General features: G+C 42.0%; 1 protein-coding gene across 4 annotated transcripts in view; it reads left to right on the forward strand.

Moving 5' to 3' along the window:
• rnf123 (ring finger protein 123) overlaps positions 1-19,475 on the forward strand; it is a 406,183-nt gene that overhangs the window by 169,286 nt on the left and 217,422 nt on the right. For all 4 annotated transcript variants that reach the window (XM_078209329.1, XM_078209331.1, XM_078209330.1 and 1 more), the window contains exon 31: positions 5,096-5,180. In XM_078209329.1, the coding sequence (XP_078065455.1) occupies positions 5,096-5,180 (85 nt within the window). The remainder of the gene's footprint in view (positions 1-5,095; positions 5,181-19,475) is intronic.

Here is a 19,475-nt window from a genome sequence, read left to right on the forward strand (position 1 = left end):
TACTGTGTTCACCCCAGTCCAACGCCGGCATCTCCACATCGTTCTGTAAATATGCCATATGAAGAAGTCTTCTGGTTTATTTGACAATGCAGGAAACATATTCTGGAGAACATATTCTTCGGCTTTTGTGGACTGACATAAGCCATTGTTTTTTTTAATTATAAATTTAGTACCACTTGTTTTTTCAAACCTATTTGTATGTATGTTTAATTTATTATAAATCCATCTTGGAGTTTAAGCCTGAATGATATGGTCTGACAGTGTGGTGTTTTTAGTAAAGAAGACAGGAGAGCTTGGCTGTCAAACTCTGCAACGTCTGCACAATCTTGCCGTATCCCCACATCCAGCCATCACAAAAACCGCTTTCTTTCTCCTTCAAAGGATTACCCACTTCTGCTAAGTTTCCCTGCCTGCTATCAAATCCCTGGTACATTGGACTAAAGATTCAGAAGAATGTGTTTCCTGGGCTCCTTGCTCACTACAAGCTATAATTTGTTAACTTGCTCTCACATCTCCCCTGCTTTTTGTCAAGCTCCACTGCCTTTATTTCCAGAACACATTGACTTTGATCCTTGTTTACAAATCTCTACTTGACCTCTTACTCCTGCCTCCATGCACTATGGCTCAGCAATCTATTCAAGATGATCTATTTATCTAGAGTTGGATTAGCTCCCGAATGCCGTTTTACCCTAGGAGACTGCTCTTTCAGCCACTTCACCTCCGTTTTCTGACAAACTCTCCCCAAATCTCATCTTTCTCCGAGGATTGGAAATACCTCTTGAGAATCCTTCTGTTCATTTGAACTTCCATTTTCTCCCCTTCTTCCTATTTTTCTTTCCCCCTTTCAAACTGCTGGACACTCACCTTTGTCTCCCGCCTGTAAGACCCCTGTGGAATTGTCCCCAAGGATTCATACAGGGTGAATCAGATCAATTTGTTTTGACTTTCAGTCAATTCTAGTGAACAGGGATATTATTATCATTGAAATGTAGACATAGAAAATAGGAGCAGGAATAGGCTGTTTGGTCCTTTGAGCTTGCTCGGCCATTCATTTTGATCATTGCTGATCATCTAACTCAGTAACTTGTTCCCGCTTTCTCCCCATATCCTTTGATCCTCAAGAGCTATATCTAATTCCTTCTTGAAAACATACAATGTTTTGGCCTCAAATACTTGCCACAGGCTCAGCACCGTCTGGTTGAAGAAATTTCTCCTCATCTCAGTCCTAGAAAGGTTTGTCCTGTTTCCTTAGACTGTGACCCCTGGTCTGGACTCCCCTGCCATCAGGAAAATCCTTGCTGCATCTACCCTGTCTACTCCTGTTAGAATTTTATAGCTTTCTACGAGATCCCCCCTCATTCTTCTAAACCCTAGCAAATATAATCCTAACCGACTCAATTTCTCCTCATACGTCAGTCCCACCATCACAGGAATCAGTCTGGTAAACCTTCCTTCTGCTCCTTCTATAGCAGAAACATTCTTCCTCAGATAAGGAGATCAAAACTACACAGACTGTTCCAGGTGTTGTGTCACTAAGGCCTTGTATGACTGCAGCAAGACATCCGTGTTTCTGTCCTCGAATCCTATCGCTGTGAAAGCCAATGTACCATTTGCTTTCTTCACAACCTGCTGTACTTGCATGTTTGCTTTTAGCAACCGGTGTATGAGGACACCCAGGTCTCGTTGCATTTTCCCCTCTCTCAATCTATAGCCATTCAGATAATCTGTCTTCCTGTTTTTGTGACCAAAGTGGAAAACCTCATATTTATCCACATTAATACTGCATCTGCCATGCATTTGCCCACTCACTCAACTAGTCTAAGTCATGCTGAAGCGTCTCTGCATCCTCCTCGCAGCTCACCCTCCCACCCAGCTTGGTGTCATCTACAAATTTGGATTTTTCAACTATGATCTCAGTTGAGACCAGTAACTTTTTTAAGAAAGAAATCCAAAATCCCAGTCACTGACTGAAAAAGTGAAAACATGATTCCATGGTTTAAAACAAAAGATTTCTTACTATTCAAGATTCAAACTAAGCAATTCAAAAATACTCGTGCTCAAACCCAAATCAACATAAGTTAAACATAAATTAACAAGCAAATTGGTTAAACTATACATAATAAATGACAAATGCAACTAAGACAGATTTTAGGAATCGCTAGCAGTCCACTCGGCAAATATGTCATCAAGCTCAGTCAGAATGTCCTTCTATAGCCAGCCTTTCTCATAAAGGATTTCAGCTTCTCATCTTTTAATATTTAGCTGACATCAGCACACAACCAACCTGAATTCCACTGGTACGATCTGCACCATAAAAGCACATCTGCAGAACCTCCTCAGTGTAGATCCATCAGTGTTATCTTCAAGTAACAGAAACAGCTGCAGCAACTATAATCTTTGTTTATTTTCAGCTTCTAGACCTAGCCTTTGTTGTCTTCAGTCTGCCTGTACTGAAGCACTGGGATCATCATCTGAGCTAACATAAACAGACTCGGGCTCTGAGTCTGTTTATATTATTTCAGCCAGTTTTGATCTTCCCTGATCTTCAATCTCAGTTTTAGTCTTAGTTTCCTTAGAAACTGGAATATTCAGTTTCCTTCCTCAGTTTGCCTTTTCAATTAGAGTCTATCTGAACAAATACAAGCTTTGAAACAACAGGTTCCATCACAGCGATTAAATTGGAAGCTTGGTTAACTGTTCTGTCAAGTAAGGAAACCTGAAATAAAGCTCACTAATTACTGATTTGACCTGTACCCACCATGCTGACACATGCTTCATATATATTTCCTATAGTCATTACAACACAGAAGGAGGCCATTGGGCTCACCAAGTTCATGCTGGCACTCTGTAGAGCAATACCGTCAGTCCCATTTCCCCACTTCACACCTGTAAATGTGTTTCCCTTAAGTGCCCATCAAATTTTCTTTTGAAATTGTTAATTATGTTACTTCCCTTTACTCAAGCAGTTTCAGGCCATTGCCGCATGCTGCATAAAAAATTTCCTCCTCTCATTCCCTCATTTCTTGCTCAACAAATTTGTGTGCTCTGATTCTTGTAATATCAACTAATGGGATCAGTTTTTTTGTCTTTCTTAACCTAAACCTGTCATAGTCTTGGACATATCTACACATATCTACCAGATCTCCCCACAGCCTCCCTTGTCCCAAGGAGAACAACCCCAATGTCTCCAACCTAATGTAGCTAAATTCCCTTATTTCTAGAACCATTTGGATAAATCTCCTTTACACGCTGTCAAGGACCTTAATATCCCTCCTAAAGTGTGGTGACCAGAACTAGATGCAGTACTCTAATCATAGCCTAACCAGAGCTTTATAAAGGTTCAACATAACTTTGCTGCTTTTACACTCAGTCTTTCTATTTATGAAGCCCAAAGGCCCATTTTGCATTGTTACCCTTTCACTATGTCTTTAGCCCTGTGACATTATGGCCAGGATTCTCCCAAAGAAAACTATCAGCCCAATGGGTGGGAAAATGGGAGTATTTCTCGCCTTTTTTTGGGTATACGTAACAGAAAGAATTTCCAACACTCGGAGCAATGCAGAGTGCCTTAGCAGATTCACTCTGATAAGTAGGGGGCAGGGCCTATTCCAGCCCAAGAGGCTGGCAGCATTATGCTGTGCGACCCACTGCTCATGCAGTGTTGGTTTGGAGATCGGTGCATGCGCACTGCATCGCCGGCCTCTCGCTTATTCCTAAGGGATCTTGCACTAGGTCACTGGCCAGCCCTGCAACCCCCCCCTGATGACAGCCTTCCAGACTTCCCCACCCCACCAATCATTGGGCTACTGGACCACGCACACACACACACACACACACACACACACACACACACCCCCCCCCTAATGACCAGGCCTGATCATTCTTCTCCTTCCCTCTCCCAACGCTCCAAGTGCAATAACACTGCCACAGAAAATTTATATACGAGGTTTTGATAAACCATCACAGAATCTCTGCAAGCCACAATCTCGCAACCTATAATGCAAGGTTTGTGAAGAGCGTAAGGTAGAAGGTCCTGGGAGATACCTTTGTTACCTTTTCAAATTCAGAACAGGAAGGCAGGAATCAAAACATGTCTTTCATAGTTCATAAAAGCTTAACAAACTGAAATGATATATTCTAAATCGTACCTGGGTGCTGAATTTAAACTCATTAACACGTCATGGCACAAGCCCACTGGACTAAACTCTTTATCCTCATTTGATTAAATTCACAATAAAATAGCCAACCTGTGTTTTCTCTAATAATTTTCCAATCAAAGAAATCTTTGCTTAGCAATAATGTCTTTGAAGTGACATTTTCCATACCAGACAGTGATTTTCATCCTCTCCAACATCCAGATAAGTCAGCAGACAGCTATTTGGGATCTTCTCTCTCAGCGTGCAGTAAGCTAGTTTAAAGAGACAACATTACATGAAATGATCGTAAAATACATTGTTTATAACTTGGGATGAGGGTTCCTGATTCATCACATCTGACTCATTTAAAACATACTTATTGTTAATTAGGCAGTCTTTTGGCTATTGTAAAACTATTACGGTACATGCCAACATCCCCGCTATTAACAGACTAAATTTGCTGCATCACTGAGTCCTTGGCAATCATGTCAAGTCATTTTCCATTTCGGGGGTTTTAATTAATCGGTGAATAAAATGCATTATGTTGCTGGTTATAAAATAATTTATTTTATATTAAAAGTTAATTTTCTGTGATTGGATACACAGTCATGGTGGTAGTCAGGGTCAGCAGAAGATGTGTTTGTGGAGAACATGTAAGTGTGAGTTGTAGGTTAGAGACCCCTGTCAGGTTTATTCTCCCTTCCTCAACCTCTTGGTGAAGCATAGATTCAGCAAAATTCTGATGGAAAGTTATTTTTACAAATGACATCATGCCCAACAAGCACGAGTGAGTTTCTTGTAGTTATTGAGAGGGTTTGAATAGCTGGCATTTTGCTTATGTCTGGCAGTTCCAAATCTTGCAGCTGAGCATAAAGTGCCGGAAGTAAAGGAGTATTTGGGACCTGTGTGACTGGAAACATGAATTTATCTTTGGTGTAATTCCCTGTTTTTGTTTTTAGGGATGTGGATTTGGATACAGGTACACACGACTCCCTCACTTACTGAAAAGTAAACCGGAAGATGCCAACATGCCGAGCCTGCAGAGTGAGTATCAGCTGGTTAATAATGTCACTGCAGGCTTATCCCTGAAGTTGGTGACAGTCCTCAAGCCATCAGTTTTTCCCTTTTGTTTAGTTTCATACAAGCGAAATGAAGCAAAATTACATAGATTACTGTCCCTCAGAGTTTAATGTTAAACAGGAATTGCCTTGGTCCGATGGTTTCCTCTATCCTTTTATGAAGTTTTGTTGTAATCCACACATCAGTCCATCTAGCTGCTAAGCAGCGTGTTTGTCCTACTTTGTAATCGGGTTTCTCTCGAGGAGAGAGCTTCACTGCAGCAAAGATAGCTTAAATGTTACATATCCTCCATCTTGCAACACCCTGAGAAAAAAGCATTACTAAAATGCCATGATCGAAATGGATGGTGGAATAGGCTCAAGGCATTGAATGGCCAGCTCCTGGTCCCTTGTTTCTTCCTATGATGATAGAAGATAGGACACTCACCGTATGTTATAGCTCACTGGGAGTAAATGAACATTAGAACATAGAACATTACAGCGCAGTACAGGCCCTTCGGCCCTCGATGTTGCGCCGACCAGTGAAACCAATCTAAAGCCCCTCTAATCTACACTATTCCAATATCATCCATATGTTTATCCAATAACCATTTGAATGCTCTTAATGTTGACGAGTCCACTACTGCTGCAGGCAGGGCATTCCACGTTCTTACTACTCTCTGAGTAAAGAACCTACCTCTAACATCTGTCCTATATCTCTCTCCCCTCAATTTAAAGCTATGTCCCCTCGTGTTAGCCATCACCATCCGAGGAAAAAGGCTCTCACTATCCACCCTATCTAATCCTCTGATCATCTTGTATGCCTCTATTAAGTCAACTCTTAACCTTCTTCTCTCTAACGAAAACAACCTCAAGCCTTTCCTCATTCAATTTTCCCACCATACCAAGCAACATCCTGGTTAATTTCCTCTGCACCCTTTCCAACACTTCCACATCTTTCCTATAATGCGGCGACCAGAACTGTATGCAATACTCCAAGTGCGGCCGCACCAGAGTTTTGTACAGTTGCAGCATGACCTCCTGGCTCCGAAACTCAATCCCTCAACCAATAAAAGCTAACACACCGTACGCCTTCTTAACAACCCTATCAACCTGGGTGCCAACTTTCAGGGATCTATGCACATGGACACCCAGATCCCTCTGTTCATCCACACTACCAAGTATCTTACCATTCGCCCAGTACTCTGTATTCCTGTTACTCCTTCCAAAGTGAATCACCTCACACTTTTTTGCATTAAACTCCATTTGCCACCTCTCAGCCCAGCTCTGCGGCTTATCTATGTCCCTCTGTAACCTGCCACTTCCCTCCGCACTGTCTACAACTCCACCGACTTTAGTGTCATCCGCAAATTTACTAATCCGTCCTTCTACGCCCTCATCCAGGTCATTTATAAAAATGACAAACAGCAGTGGCCCCAAAACAGATCCTTGCGGTACACCACTGGTAACTGAACTCCAGGATGAATATTTCCCATCAACCACCATCCTCTGTTTTCTTACAGCTAGCCAATTCCTGATCCAAACCACTAAATCATCCTCAATCCCATGTGTCCGTATTTTCTGCAAAAGCTTACCATGGGGAACCTTAACAAACGCTTTGCTGAAATCCATATACACCACATCAACCGCTTTATCCTCATCCACGTCTTTGGTCACCTTCTCAAAGAACTCAGTATGGTTTGTGAGGCACGACCTACCCTTCACAAAACCGTGCTGACTATCCCTAATCAAATTATTCCTTTCTAGGTGATTATAAATCCTATCTCTTATAATCCTTTCCAAAACCTTGCCCACAACAGAAGTAAGGCTCACCAGTCTATAATTACCAGGGTTGTCCCTACTCCCCTTCTTGAACAAGGGGACAACATTTGCTATCCTCCAGTCTTCTGGCACTGTTCCTGAAGACAATGATGACACAAAGATCAAAGCCAAAGGCTCTGCAATCTCCTCTCTAGCCTCCCGGAGAATCCTAGGTTAAATCCCATCTGGCCCAGGGGACTTATCTATTTTTACCCTTTCCAGAATTGCTAACACCTCCTCCTTATGAACCTCAATACTGTCCAGTCCAACAGCCTGCATCTCGGTACTCCCCTCGACAACACTGTCCCTCTCCAGTGTGAATACCAACGAAAAATATTCATTTCGTGCCTCTCCTATCTCTTCGTACTCCACGCACAACTTCCCACTACTGTCCTTGACTGGCCCTAACCTTACCCTAGTCATTCTTTTACTCCTGACATACCTATAGAAAGCTTTAGAGTTTTCCTTGATCCTACCTGCCAAAGACTTCTCATGTCCCCTCCTGGCTCTTAACTCTTTCTTTAGGTCCTTCCTGGCTAACTTGTAACTCTCAAGTGCCCTAACTGAGCCTTCACGTCTCATCTTAACATAAGTCCCCTTTTTCCTCTTCACAAGAGATTCAACTTCCTTAGTAAACCACAGTTCCCTCACACGACTGCTTCCTCCCTGCCTGACAGGTACATATTTATCAAGGACGCGTAGTAGCTGTTCCTTGAACAAATTCCACATTACGATTGTGCCCATCCCCTGCATTTCCTTCCCCAACCTATGCCAGCTAAATCTCGCCTAAATCGCATCATAATTTCCTTTCCCCCAGCTATAACTCTTGCCCTTTGGTATATACCTATCCCTTTCCATTGCTAAGGTAAACGTAATTGAATTGTGGTCACTGTCACCAAAGTGCTCACCTATCTCCAAATCTAACACCTGGCCTGGTTCATTACCCAGTACCAAATCCAATGTGGCCTCGCCTCTTGTTGGTCTATCTACATACTGCGTCAGGAAGCCTTCCTGCACACGTTGGACAAAAACTGACCCCTCTAAAGTACATTGACAATTTAACTGTGCAATTCAGCTGTGATTTAAACAGTGTGTGGATATAGGAGCCTCAACTTCGGAACTTCTGAAGGAGAGCCATTTTTCTCTCTCCCAATACTGCCAGACCTGCTGAGTTTTCCAGCATTTTGTTTTTATTTTAAAATTTACTATGGCCAACTATGGAAAAAAACAGGCAAATTTTTCTCCAATCCCTTAGAACTTCAAAATTAGTCCAGGAAACATCCTTGACCTTGTACTTTGTGCTGACATCTTATATGATATAATCATCGCCTCAGCCAAGAATCGGTCCAGCTATCTTTTGAAGGTCCACTGAATCAGTCGTCATTGCACGAGATTGTCCACAAGGGATAAGTTCCATAATAAATCCATAACATTGATTTAGATTTGGTTTAAAACTGTTTGCTTCCATTTCCTCTAGGAGATTTCCCCTGCTTAATAAAGATTGTTGAAGTTTGAGAGCCTTTTTTAATGAATGTAATAAATGTTAAAGGATGTAATGAATAATCCATAATAAAGATCAGCAGCCCCATTAACAATATCATCAAGAGCTCATGATAACTCAGCTGGTTAGTTCAGTGGGCAGTTTTGCAATTAAATCAAGATAATTCTAGGTAGGGGTCAAAAAGGACCTTAATCTAAACACGAGAAATTGATAAAGTTTGGATCAAATCTGAAAACACCTTTGATTTAGAGAACAGTTAGTATGAGGACGAGTCAAATTCGGACATCTCCTGAGTGGGGAGATGGATCAGAAAGAGCTGATCCTCGACTTTGCTCATTGGTAGCACTTTCACCTTGAATGGATGTGAAAGATCCCATGATTCTATTTTAAGAAATGGTAGTCAAAACACTTTGTGGAAGACCAATATTTATCCTTCAACTAACATCTATAGAAACAGATGAGGTATTCATCCATTTCATTACTACAGGTGGGACTTTGCTATGTGTAAATTGGTTGCTGTGTTTACGACAAGATAACAGTGACTACATTTCAGCTTTATTCGTGTGCAGCAAAACACTTTGGGAAATCCTAAAGACATGAAAGGTGTTAGATAAACAAAAGTTCTTTCGCTCCTGTGTCATGGAGCATCAACAATCGTATCAGCCTTCCTTCCATAAAACGATGCTTTGCGTTTTGGTGGTCAACTGTGGTATGCATCGTTTGGTGAGACTGAGGAGCCTCACTTCTGGCATGGCAGCCTCTGCCAATTGGCTACAGTGGAAGACAGTGGACTGAGAAGGTGAATAATTTGCTGGCTCCTTTTTTCTTATTCTGGGTCAATACAATTGTTTTGCTTCCTCTTGTCGCTCCCTTACAATCAACCTCCAGCAGCCATGGTAATAAGTGATTGTCTCTCAATGTCTGGCAACTTCATATCTTGCTTGCAGCTGTCCTTGTAGCAGAGGTATGGATACCCAGGAATGACCCAATGACCAGCTTGCCCTACCGAAGGCTGTCATTCATCTGATGAACATGGCTGAGCCAGTGCAGATATCTCTGGCTTATTAGTGAGCACATGCTAATGGAATTAGCACACTCCAGGAATTCTGAATTGGTGACATTGTGCTGCCAAGAGTTGCTGAGGATATTTCTGAGACAGCAAAGGTGGAAACTGTTCAGCCTTTCCCCCTCCTGTAGAAGACACAGACTTGGTAGACTTGCAGTTTGTGTTCTCAGTCAGGTCGCACTTGTTCTACGATCTCTTACTTAGCTTGGACATAACAGCTGCAGCTTTTGTGTTCATTTCAGCATCATATGACTGCTGGTGATTTGTGGATCTTAATATATCGTTAACAATCTCCAGCATTACATTGTCGATCTATATATCCAACATACGTATAGTTCAGGTGCAAATGTTCCCAATGCTCTTGTTGGATTAATTATATAAATTTGTAATTGGGTGAATAATGAGTGTGAGCGAGCAGCAAATTGTCAAGTCTGTGGTTTAAATCTCACAGCTACACCAGGTTGGTTCACTGTCTACAGTGATGCTTCTTGATGTACTGCTGTTGCATGCAGATCCACTGCCCCCAACCCACCCCAGCTCCAACTGATGAGGTTGATTGCTTTGACGGGCCATGCAGTAGAATTGAATTTGGAATAGTTTGAGGGAAGGCAACATGCACAATGCACAAAAGTGCTCATTACCTTGTTTGTGAAATGTGTTTGACAGAGCAGGCAGTGATATCAGTTATAATAATTGGCTGGTTTCACTAGATTATCTTCAGGAGTCAGAGAGAAATCCCACAGAGCCCTCTCTTCCTGGAGACTACTTATCGTCACTATCCTCCTTCATAAATAAATCAGGAAGAGTCCTTCATAGTGCAATTGTACATAGTTTAATGGGAAGAATGAGCCTGAACAATCTTTTCTCATTGTGTCTCTCCTTGTGCAGTTATAATTTGACACCAAATTATCAGATTTATTTTGAGAGATCACAAAAACTATAGGAAATATAGATGTTATATGGTTGTAGTGGGTATTCTTTTTTGGATTGATTTTGGGTATGTGTGTGGGACAGGATAGATGCAACTTTGCCCTGTGTCGAACAAAAACTTCACCTGATCGGGGAGTTCTTGATGCAGCAGTGTAGAGGGAGCCCTCCTCCATATCTGACTTGTTCTCTAATAACCTTGTGCGTTGAATTTGACAGTGTAAAAGGAGTTTATCCTGTATGTAACTATGTTGGATGTGACATGATAATGCTGGATAATGATTCTGGGTGCTACAAAGTGTTTTATTTCCATTGGCATATCTCATTTTGAACACAGATATTGCCAAAAATAAACAAATTGATGAATACATCATTGGCTGCAGGTCAAGTCAATCAAGTCAGCAGTTCTACATCAGTGTGCAATCTACACAGGTGTTTCATGATTTCGTTCAGATTTGTTTAGATCTCTCTTTGCAGTATTTGACATTCAGTGCAGTGTGCAGGTATGTGGCATGCCATTCTGTGGTTAAATTTTGCTGATCAAGGGTTAATTGAAATCTGCAGTGGGATGAATGCCTGAATATGACGCAGTGCTCTTCACACTGAGTGATCCCAAAGGAGCAGCAACTAGATTATCTTGTCATTGTAGTGAGCAGCCTGCAGCCTCCCCCAACCCAATCACTGCTCTGAATTGCTTGAAGACTCAAGGACCCTTCATTTCAAGTGCACAGTTATCAGCAGCTTTCAGGGAAGGTTTGTGACATTTTGTTAAGTTTTGGGGGTGCCATGTAATTCTTGGTTTTGAATCAGATGGTCCAGTACGAGACTTAGCACAGTGGAGGTGACTGAAATGAATGACAATGCATTTTGTGATTAAAAATTCTAGGAGAGTCATTACAACTAATTGTATTGATTGTGGTCAACAGGATTCCCAATTGGCAACAGGAATTGGCTAATGCACAGCAACTGATCGGTCTAATTGGCACCCCATGTCCCAGAATTAGCCCAATCATCCTATGGTGGCTTTTCAAGCCATATTCACTGACGCTATGGTTTACTGATACTGAAAATTTAAGTTGGTGTTGAACAGAGGCTGGGATTCAAGAGGTGGGACATGATCAAAAGCCTTGCAATTGAGTTGTACTGGTACTTTTGCGTTCCTCACACTAAACTGTTTTGCATTTGCATGAAAGGGCAGGATAATAATAGCGTTAATTTCTTCTTTTTGCAAAGTACTTCTATTATCAGTGTCAGGACAAATGCGGTTGAGAAAATGTTTGCCTCCTGCTATGTTTCCATGCAATCAGTGCATGTACTGAGAGATTTTTTCCTTTCATTTTTTTCAGCGTAAACCAACATCAGCAAGTTTTATTGATATGGTGCCTTCAGTGGAGTAAAACACTCGAGATGCTTCACAGGGTTATCATCAGGAAAAGCTTTTGAGCCACATACCAGGGGAGATGATCAAAAGTTTGATCAAATAGACTTTGAGGGGGGGCTTAAAGGAGGATAGAGAGGAGGAGATGTTGAAAGGGGCATTTCCAGAGGTAGGGGCTAGGCTGTTGAAAGCACAGCTGTGAGGCAAGGGAAATTATGGATGCAAAAGAGGCCAGAATTGAGGAGGAACATAGAAATTAGGAGCAGAAGTAGGCCAATTCAGCCCTTCGAGCCTGCACTGTCATTCAGTCAGATCATGGCTGATTGCTCCCAGGCCTCAAATTCACCTCCCAACCTGTTCCCCATATCCCTTATTCCCTTTTTTAAAATTAGAAATATGTCTATCTCCCTCTTGAAACCATTCAACGATTCAAACTCCACCACGCTATGGGGCAGCAGGTTCCACAAATTCACCACCCTCTGTGAGAAGTAGTTCCTCCTCATCCAGTTTTAAATCTACCGCCTCGTTCTAGATTGCCCCATAAGGGGAAACAGTTGGTCTATATTTACTTTATCAAGTCCCTTCTTAAAAATTTTATATACCTCAACCAGTTCCCCTCTCATTCTTCTAAACTCCAGCAAGTGCAAGCCCAAACTGTTTGTCAACTCCTTCATCCCCAGAATCAATCCAGTGAACCTCCTCTGAACTGCGTCCAATGCCACCACATCCTTCCTCAAATAAGGAGACCAAAACTGGACACACTACTCCAGATGTGGTCTCACCAACACCGTATACATTTGCAACAACACTTCTCTACTTTTATACACCAGTTCCTTTGCAATAAATGCCAATATGGATGGAGCTATTACAAGGGGGCATAACTATAGGGTTCATGGTGGGAGATATAGGAAGGATATCAGAGGTAGGTTCTTTACGCAGAGAGTGGTTGGGGTGTGGAATGGACTGCCTGCAGTGATAGTGGAGTCAGACACTTTAGGAACATTTAAGCGGTTATTGGATAGGCACATGGAGCACACCAGGATGATAGGGAGTGGGATAGCTTGATCTTGGTTTCAGATAAAGCTCGGCACAACATCGTGGGCCAAAGGGCCTGTTCTGTGCTGTACTGTTCTATGTTCTATGTTCTAATATCCCATTTCCTTTTTTTAATTATCTGCTGCACCTGTATACTGACTTTCTGTGATTCATTGTGGAGCACAGAGTTCTTGCCAGGTTGCAGAGCTGGGAGAGGTTACAGAGATAAGGAGGTGCGAGACCATGGAGGGATTTGACCAGAAGGACTAAAATTTTAAAATGGAAGTGCTGGAGTGGGAAGCAGTGTACTTCAGTGATTGCAGGTGTGATGGGTGAATGGAACTTGGTGCATGTTAGGACACAAACAGCAGAGTTTTCAATGGCCACAAATTCACAGATTTACAGCCTTGTAATTGGTTTGGCGGGAATAAAAGCATGAGGACCACAGTGGCTGAGGCAGAGACAGGTGATATTCCAGAGTTGGAAGTACGTGGCCTCAGTTGGACAGTAAATAACAATAATATAATACATCAGGAGCTTAGCTCAAATGGGAAGCAGAGGTTGTGAAGATCTCAATTCAGCTGGAAATGATGGCCAGGGAGAGGGATGAAATCAATGACTGGAAGTAGGATTTGTGGTGAATCATAGAAATCATAGAAACCCTACAGTACAGAAAGAGGCCATTCGGCCCATCGAGTCTGCACCGACCACAATCCCACCCAGGCCCTACTCCCATATCCCTACATATTTACCCAACTAATCCCTCTAACCTATGCATCTCAGGACACTAAGGGCAATTTTTAGCATGGCCAATCAACCTAGCCCACACATCTTTGGACTGTGGGAGGAAACCGGAGCACCCGGAGGAAACCCACGCAGACACGAGGAGAATGTGCAACCTCCACACAGACAGCGACCCAAGCCGGGAATCGAACCCAGGTCCCTGGAGCTGTGAAGCAGCAGTGCTAACCACTGTGCTACCGTGCCGCCACGGTGCTGCCACAGTGGTGGGGGCTGAAGATGATGGCTTCAATCTTCCTAATAATATTGGAGGAAATTTCTGCTCATCCAATGTTGGATGTTGGATAAGATTTGAGTTTGTGAATGATGTCACTGATTTGCAACATGTAAATGAGAAATAAGAGCGGGGAACCGAGGATAGTTGTTATTGGACAGAGGTAACAGTGCAGGAGTGGGAAGAGTAGCCACTGCTGATAATTCTCTGGCTGCGACTGGATAGGTAAACATAAAATGAGGGCTGCATGATGGAGGAGAGCAGCTGGACAAGGCTAGTGTAGTCAATGCTGCCAAAAGCTGCAGGCAAGTCCAGGTGGTTGCAAAAGGATATTTTACCATGGTCACCATCATATAGGCTATCAATTGTAATTGAAAAGGATGTTTTGGTGCTGTGTTAGGGGCAGAAAGCTGATTCGATGAGTTCAAAAATAGAGTTGCAGGAAGGATGAGCATGGATTTGGGAATCAGGAAATGGTTCAAGGACTTTGGAGTGGAAAGGGAGTTGGGCGCAGGGTTGATGTGAGAGAGTTCTGTGTTGGAAAGTAATCTTTCATAGATTGAGTGAGAAAAATAGGCCAGGGAAAATGTCAAGCATCAACCAATGCCCAACATCTATCTATCCAGTTATGTCAGGTTGTTTCAAATCTTTGAACAAGACAATGGCAGGCTGATTAGCACATTGTGGATCAATAGGCCATGGCAAGTTGAGGCACTGGCCAAAGCTTTACTTCCATCAGCTCATTCAATAGGTGTCAGTGCCTTCTCTTCCAGGTAAAGTGGAAAACTCAGCCTATGTTAAACTGATCAGACTTATTTCCTATGTGTTGATTGGTATCGAGTTATTTTTTTATGGAGGTGAATTTCTTGCATGTCTGTAGCCCAGACCTTTATTTTTAATTGAGCAAAGTCTGAGATAGTAAATTGGAGACCAGCTACTTGCACTGTTTCGATGTTAAAACTTCACCTCTCTTTCAAGTTCAGCCTTAAGGATTGCTGTGTTTCCTTAATGTTCTAAGTGTTTAGTTTAGTTAATGGACGTTCACTTCAGTTCAGTACTGTTGGAGTGCCGCACTGTTCGAGATGTCATCTATCAGTTGAGCTTGTATGCCAGGGTCTTATCAGTCTAATCAGGTTGAGCTTTTAAGGTTTTGTGGCATTTTTTGAGGAAGGTTTTCCAATGTTCTGGTTGACATACTTCTGCCTACTTAAGTTAGATTGTTGGAGCAGTGACCAACTAATAGGCTTGGGATAATGATCCAGAAGCATGCATTTACATGCCACTAAGGCAACTGGAGAATTTACATTTAGTTGATAAAATGTTTAAAAATCTGGAATAAAAGGCTAGTGTCAGTAATGGTAACCATACAACAACCAAATTGTCAAATGAAAAACTACCTGGAAGGAAATCTTCCATCTTTACCCAGTCTGGCCTACTATGACTCCAGATTCACGTGATGTGATTCTCTCCTAACTTCCCCCCGAAATCACCTAGCAAGCCACACGGTTAAGGGCCAAGTAGGATGTACAGTAAAAGCTGGCCTTGCCACCAGTACCTAAATCCTGTGACTAGATTTTTTAAAAACTGCCATATTTACTGACATGTGATTGCAAAGCAATTAATTTAGGGGAATTTAGAATGTTTCTGAGAGACATGACCTCACTATATGAATGCAAGTCTATTCTCCCTCCTTTGGCGATATTGATAAATCTATATAGTTGATTTATTTCCCTTTACCTAACTCAATGGTACTGCTCTCATCTATTAGTGTCCTACTACTGCTCCCCCAATCAGGCAACTCTTCCTGTATTCTGGAACTCAGTACCTTAGGTGAGCTACTGCTCCAGTAAAGCTGCAGTCAGTCATTTTAAAAAGCCTATTTCCTATTTTGCGTGTAATGCCATTATGGAATTTTGTAAGCATTGTGGGTTGCAACAGTGTGTCAGTGAGTCGGAATCATTGGTACGGGCTCAGAGATGGTTAAGAGAGCTGTGATGCTGCTCAATGGTGGGGACTGTACACTCAACTAAATGGATGGGATTCAGTCAATGTCATAACTGGAATCATCCCACTTGCTGACTGTAAAGGGGTTATTATTTTAATGCAGCACTATATTCCTCATATCTGCGACCTTGAGTTAAAATTAACCATCAGCAAGAATTTGTGCACAGCCAGTGAAATACTGCATCATGCTCCAGCTTCTTTCCTTCACAATGCTGCTGCTTTTCTTCTGGAAATGTAACCCACTTGATGCTGGTTGCTATGCAGACTGTTGTCATGTGGCATTAAACTGAGCAATCCTCTCTGGGAGTGCACCATGGAGTCATTTTTACTCCGTTAAAATAAATCACCCCTGCATTGTACTCTTCAACAACCTTTCCAAGATATTTTATCCACCTTTCTTTGAGCATGTGTTATTATCACACCGAAGAGTATCAGCACAGATATCAGGTAAATATTGGAGGCTGCTCCTTTTGGTACAGAGCTCTGATGGAGAGTGTGAGTCACAGATTTAACATATATCAAGTGTTGTAGCCCAGGCTGCTGTATAACAGGGCTCTTGCAAAATGTTTCTTACTTGCTCACAAGGTATGAGAGATTCTGGCAAGGCCAGGGGATTTTCACAGTAACTTCATTGCAATGTTAATGTAAGCCTATTTGTCACAAAAATAAATAAACTTTAGATTCTTGCTCAGCCCCAGAAACCTTGAGAAAGTGATGGTGGGCCTTTTCACTGAAGCTCTACAGTCCTTGCAGTAATAGAGCCCACACAATGGTGTTGGATAGTGTATTCCAGGATTTACAGAGATATGTGCCCAAATCAGCATGGTGCATGACAAGGAGATGATGGTGTTCCAACAACATTGTTGGTCATGTCTTTCTAGGTACTAGGTGGCACAGAGCTAAGCAATGTTGTGAGCTACCAAGTAGTCATTAAAAAATCCATCTGGTTCACTAATGTCCTTTAGGGAAGGAAATCTGTCATCGTTACCTGGTCTGGCCTACATGTGACTCCACATGCACAGCAACGTGGTTGAATTTTAACTGCCATCTGACATGGCTTATCAATTTATCAAACTGCTCCAGAAAAGTTGAATAAGAACACACCCTCCCAATGTTATATAAAAGTTTGTTCTAACATACTGGCTTTGAATCCTATACCTTCATTCATAAAGCCCAGGATTCTTTATGCTTTTATAGCCACTTACTCAACCTGCCCCCCTTCAAAGATTTATGAGACCTTGCTCCAGGTCTCTCTGTTCCTACATGCTCTTTAGAATTTGTGCTCTTTACTTTATCTAGCATCTCCTTGTTCTCCCTACCAAAATGAGCCACTTCACATTTCCGGAATAAATTCCATCTGTTATGTATCTGCCCATTCTACCAGCCTGTCTATGTCCTCTTCTGGGCTATCACAACCCTCCTCGCACTTCACAATACGACCAAGTTTTATGTCATGTGCAAATTTTGCAATTGTGCCATGTGCACTAAACTCACTAATATCAGGAAAAGCAGTGGCTCCAGAACAGACCCTGGGAACCCCATATCTTTCAGACCCCAAAACAATTATTCACAAGCACACACTGTTCCCTGTCAGTCAGCCAACTTTGTATTCATCCTAACATTTTTCCTTTTATTCCATTGGCTTCTACTTGACTAGCAAATATATTAGTGGCATATATTACCTTTTGGATATCCATCACATCAACAGCATGATCATCACCAGACATCACTGTAACTTCATCAAAAGCTCAATTGTATTTGTATTTAATAAATTCATGCAGGCTTTCCTGAATCAATCCACATTTGTCCACTTTTTTATTCAATCGTGGGACATGGGCATCGCTGGCTGGGCCAGCATTTATTGCCCATCCTTAGTGATTTAATTTTGGCCTGAAATATTGTCTCTGAAAACTTTCCCACCGCCAAGGTTAAACTGTCTGGCCTGAAGTTCCTTGTGCTCTTCTCTGAACATAGAAACATACAAAATAGGAGCAGGAGTAGGCCATTTGGCCTCTAGAATCTGCTCCATCTTCAGTATGATCATGGCTGATCCTCTATCCTATCCTATACTCTCCCCATACTCCCACACACACTCAGCTTTGTGGTAGAGAACCCCCACCACGGCCACCCTCACCCATAGCCAGGGGAACATTATCCCTGCATCCAATCTGTCTAGCCCTGTCAGAATTTTATACATTTAAACGAGATCTCTCATTCTTCTAAACTCCAGTGATTACAGGAGCAGGCAACCTAATCTCTCCTCGTATGACAATCCTGCCATCCCAGGAATCAGTCTGCTGAACCTTGGCTGCAATCCCTCTATAGTAAGCATATCCTTTCTTAGGTAAGGAGACCAAAACTACATGCAATACTTCAGGCATGGTCTCACTAAAGCCGAGCTCCTCTCCTCAAATCCTCTTGCAATGAAGGACAACATACCATCTGCATCCCTAACTTCTTGCTGCACCCACATGCTTGCTGTCAGTGACTGATGTACAAGGACATCCAGGTGACTTTGTATATCAATATTTCACAACCTATGACCAGGTAATGTCATTCTGTTTTCCTACTGAAGTGGATAACTTCACATTTATCCACGTTACACTGCATCTGCCACGTATTTGCCCACTCACTCAACTTATCTAAATTGGCTTGAAACCTCTTTACATCCTCCTAACCACTCACATTCCCACCTAGTTTTGTGTCATCAGCAAACTTGGAAATATTATATTTGGTTCCCTCGTTCAAATCATTGATGTATATTGCGAATAGCTGGGGCCTAAGCACTGATCCCTGCAGTACCCCACTTGTCACCGCCTGCCACTTTAAAAAAAAATAAATTTATTCCTACTCTTGGTTTCTTGTCTTCTAACCAATTCTGAATCCATGCCAGTATATTACCCCAAATCCCATTGTGCTTTAATTTTGCACACTAACGTTCTTATGAAAAAATCTTTTTGAAATTTCAAATACACCCCATCCACTGGTTTTCACTATTTTACTAGTTATGCCTTCAAAAAACTCCAGTAGATTTGCCATCATGATTTCCCTTTCATAAATCCATGTTGACTTGGTCTAATTCTGACGATATTTTCTAAGTGCTCTGTTAGCACATCCTTTATAATAGATTCAAGCAATTTCCCTATACTGATGTTAGACTAACTGGTCTGTAATTCCCGTTTTTCTCCTTTCCTACTTTTTTAAGTAGTGGGATTACATTTGCCACTCTCCAATCTACCAGGACTGTTCCAGAATCGAGAGAATTTTTGAAGATGACAACCAACTCATCCACCATTTCAATGGCCTTTAGTATCCTGGGATGTAGCATATCATGCCCTGGGGATTTATTGGTTTTTCAGTCCCACTAATTTCTCTAGGACCTTTTTTTACAAATACTAATTTCCTCTAGTTCCTCCTCCTCATGAGATCCTTGGACTCTTGGTTCCTAGCAACTCTGGGAGGTTATTTGTGTTTTCCGTGCTTAATTGTTCTGCCATTTCCCTGTTCTCCATTGCTAAATTTCCTTGTTCTCCA

The sequence above is a fragment of the Mustelus asterias genome, chromosome 3, assembly GCF_964213995.1.
Source record: "Mustelus asterias chromosome 3, sMusAst1.hap1.1, whole genome shotgun sequence".
Lineage (NCBI taxonomy): Eukaryota > Metazoa > Chordata > Chondrichthyes > Carcharhiniformes > Triakidae > Mustelus > Mustelus asterias.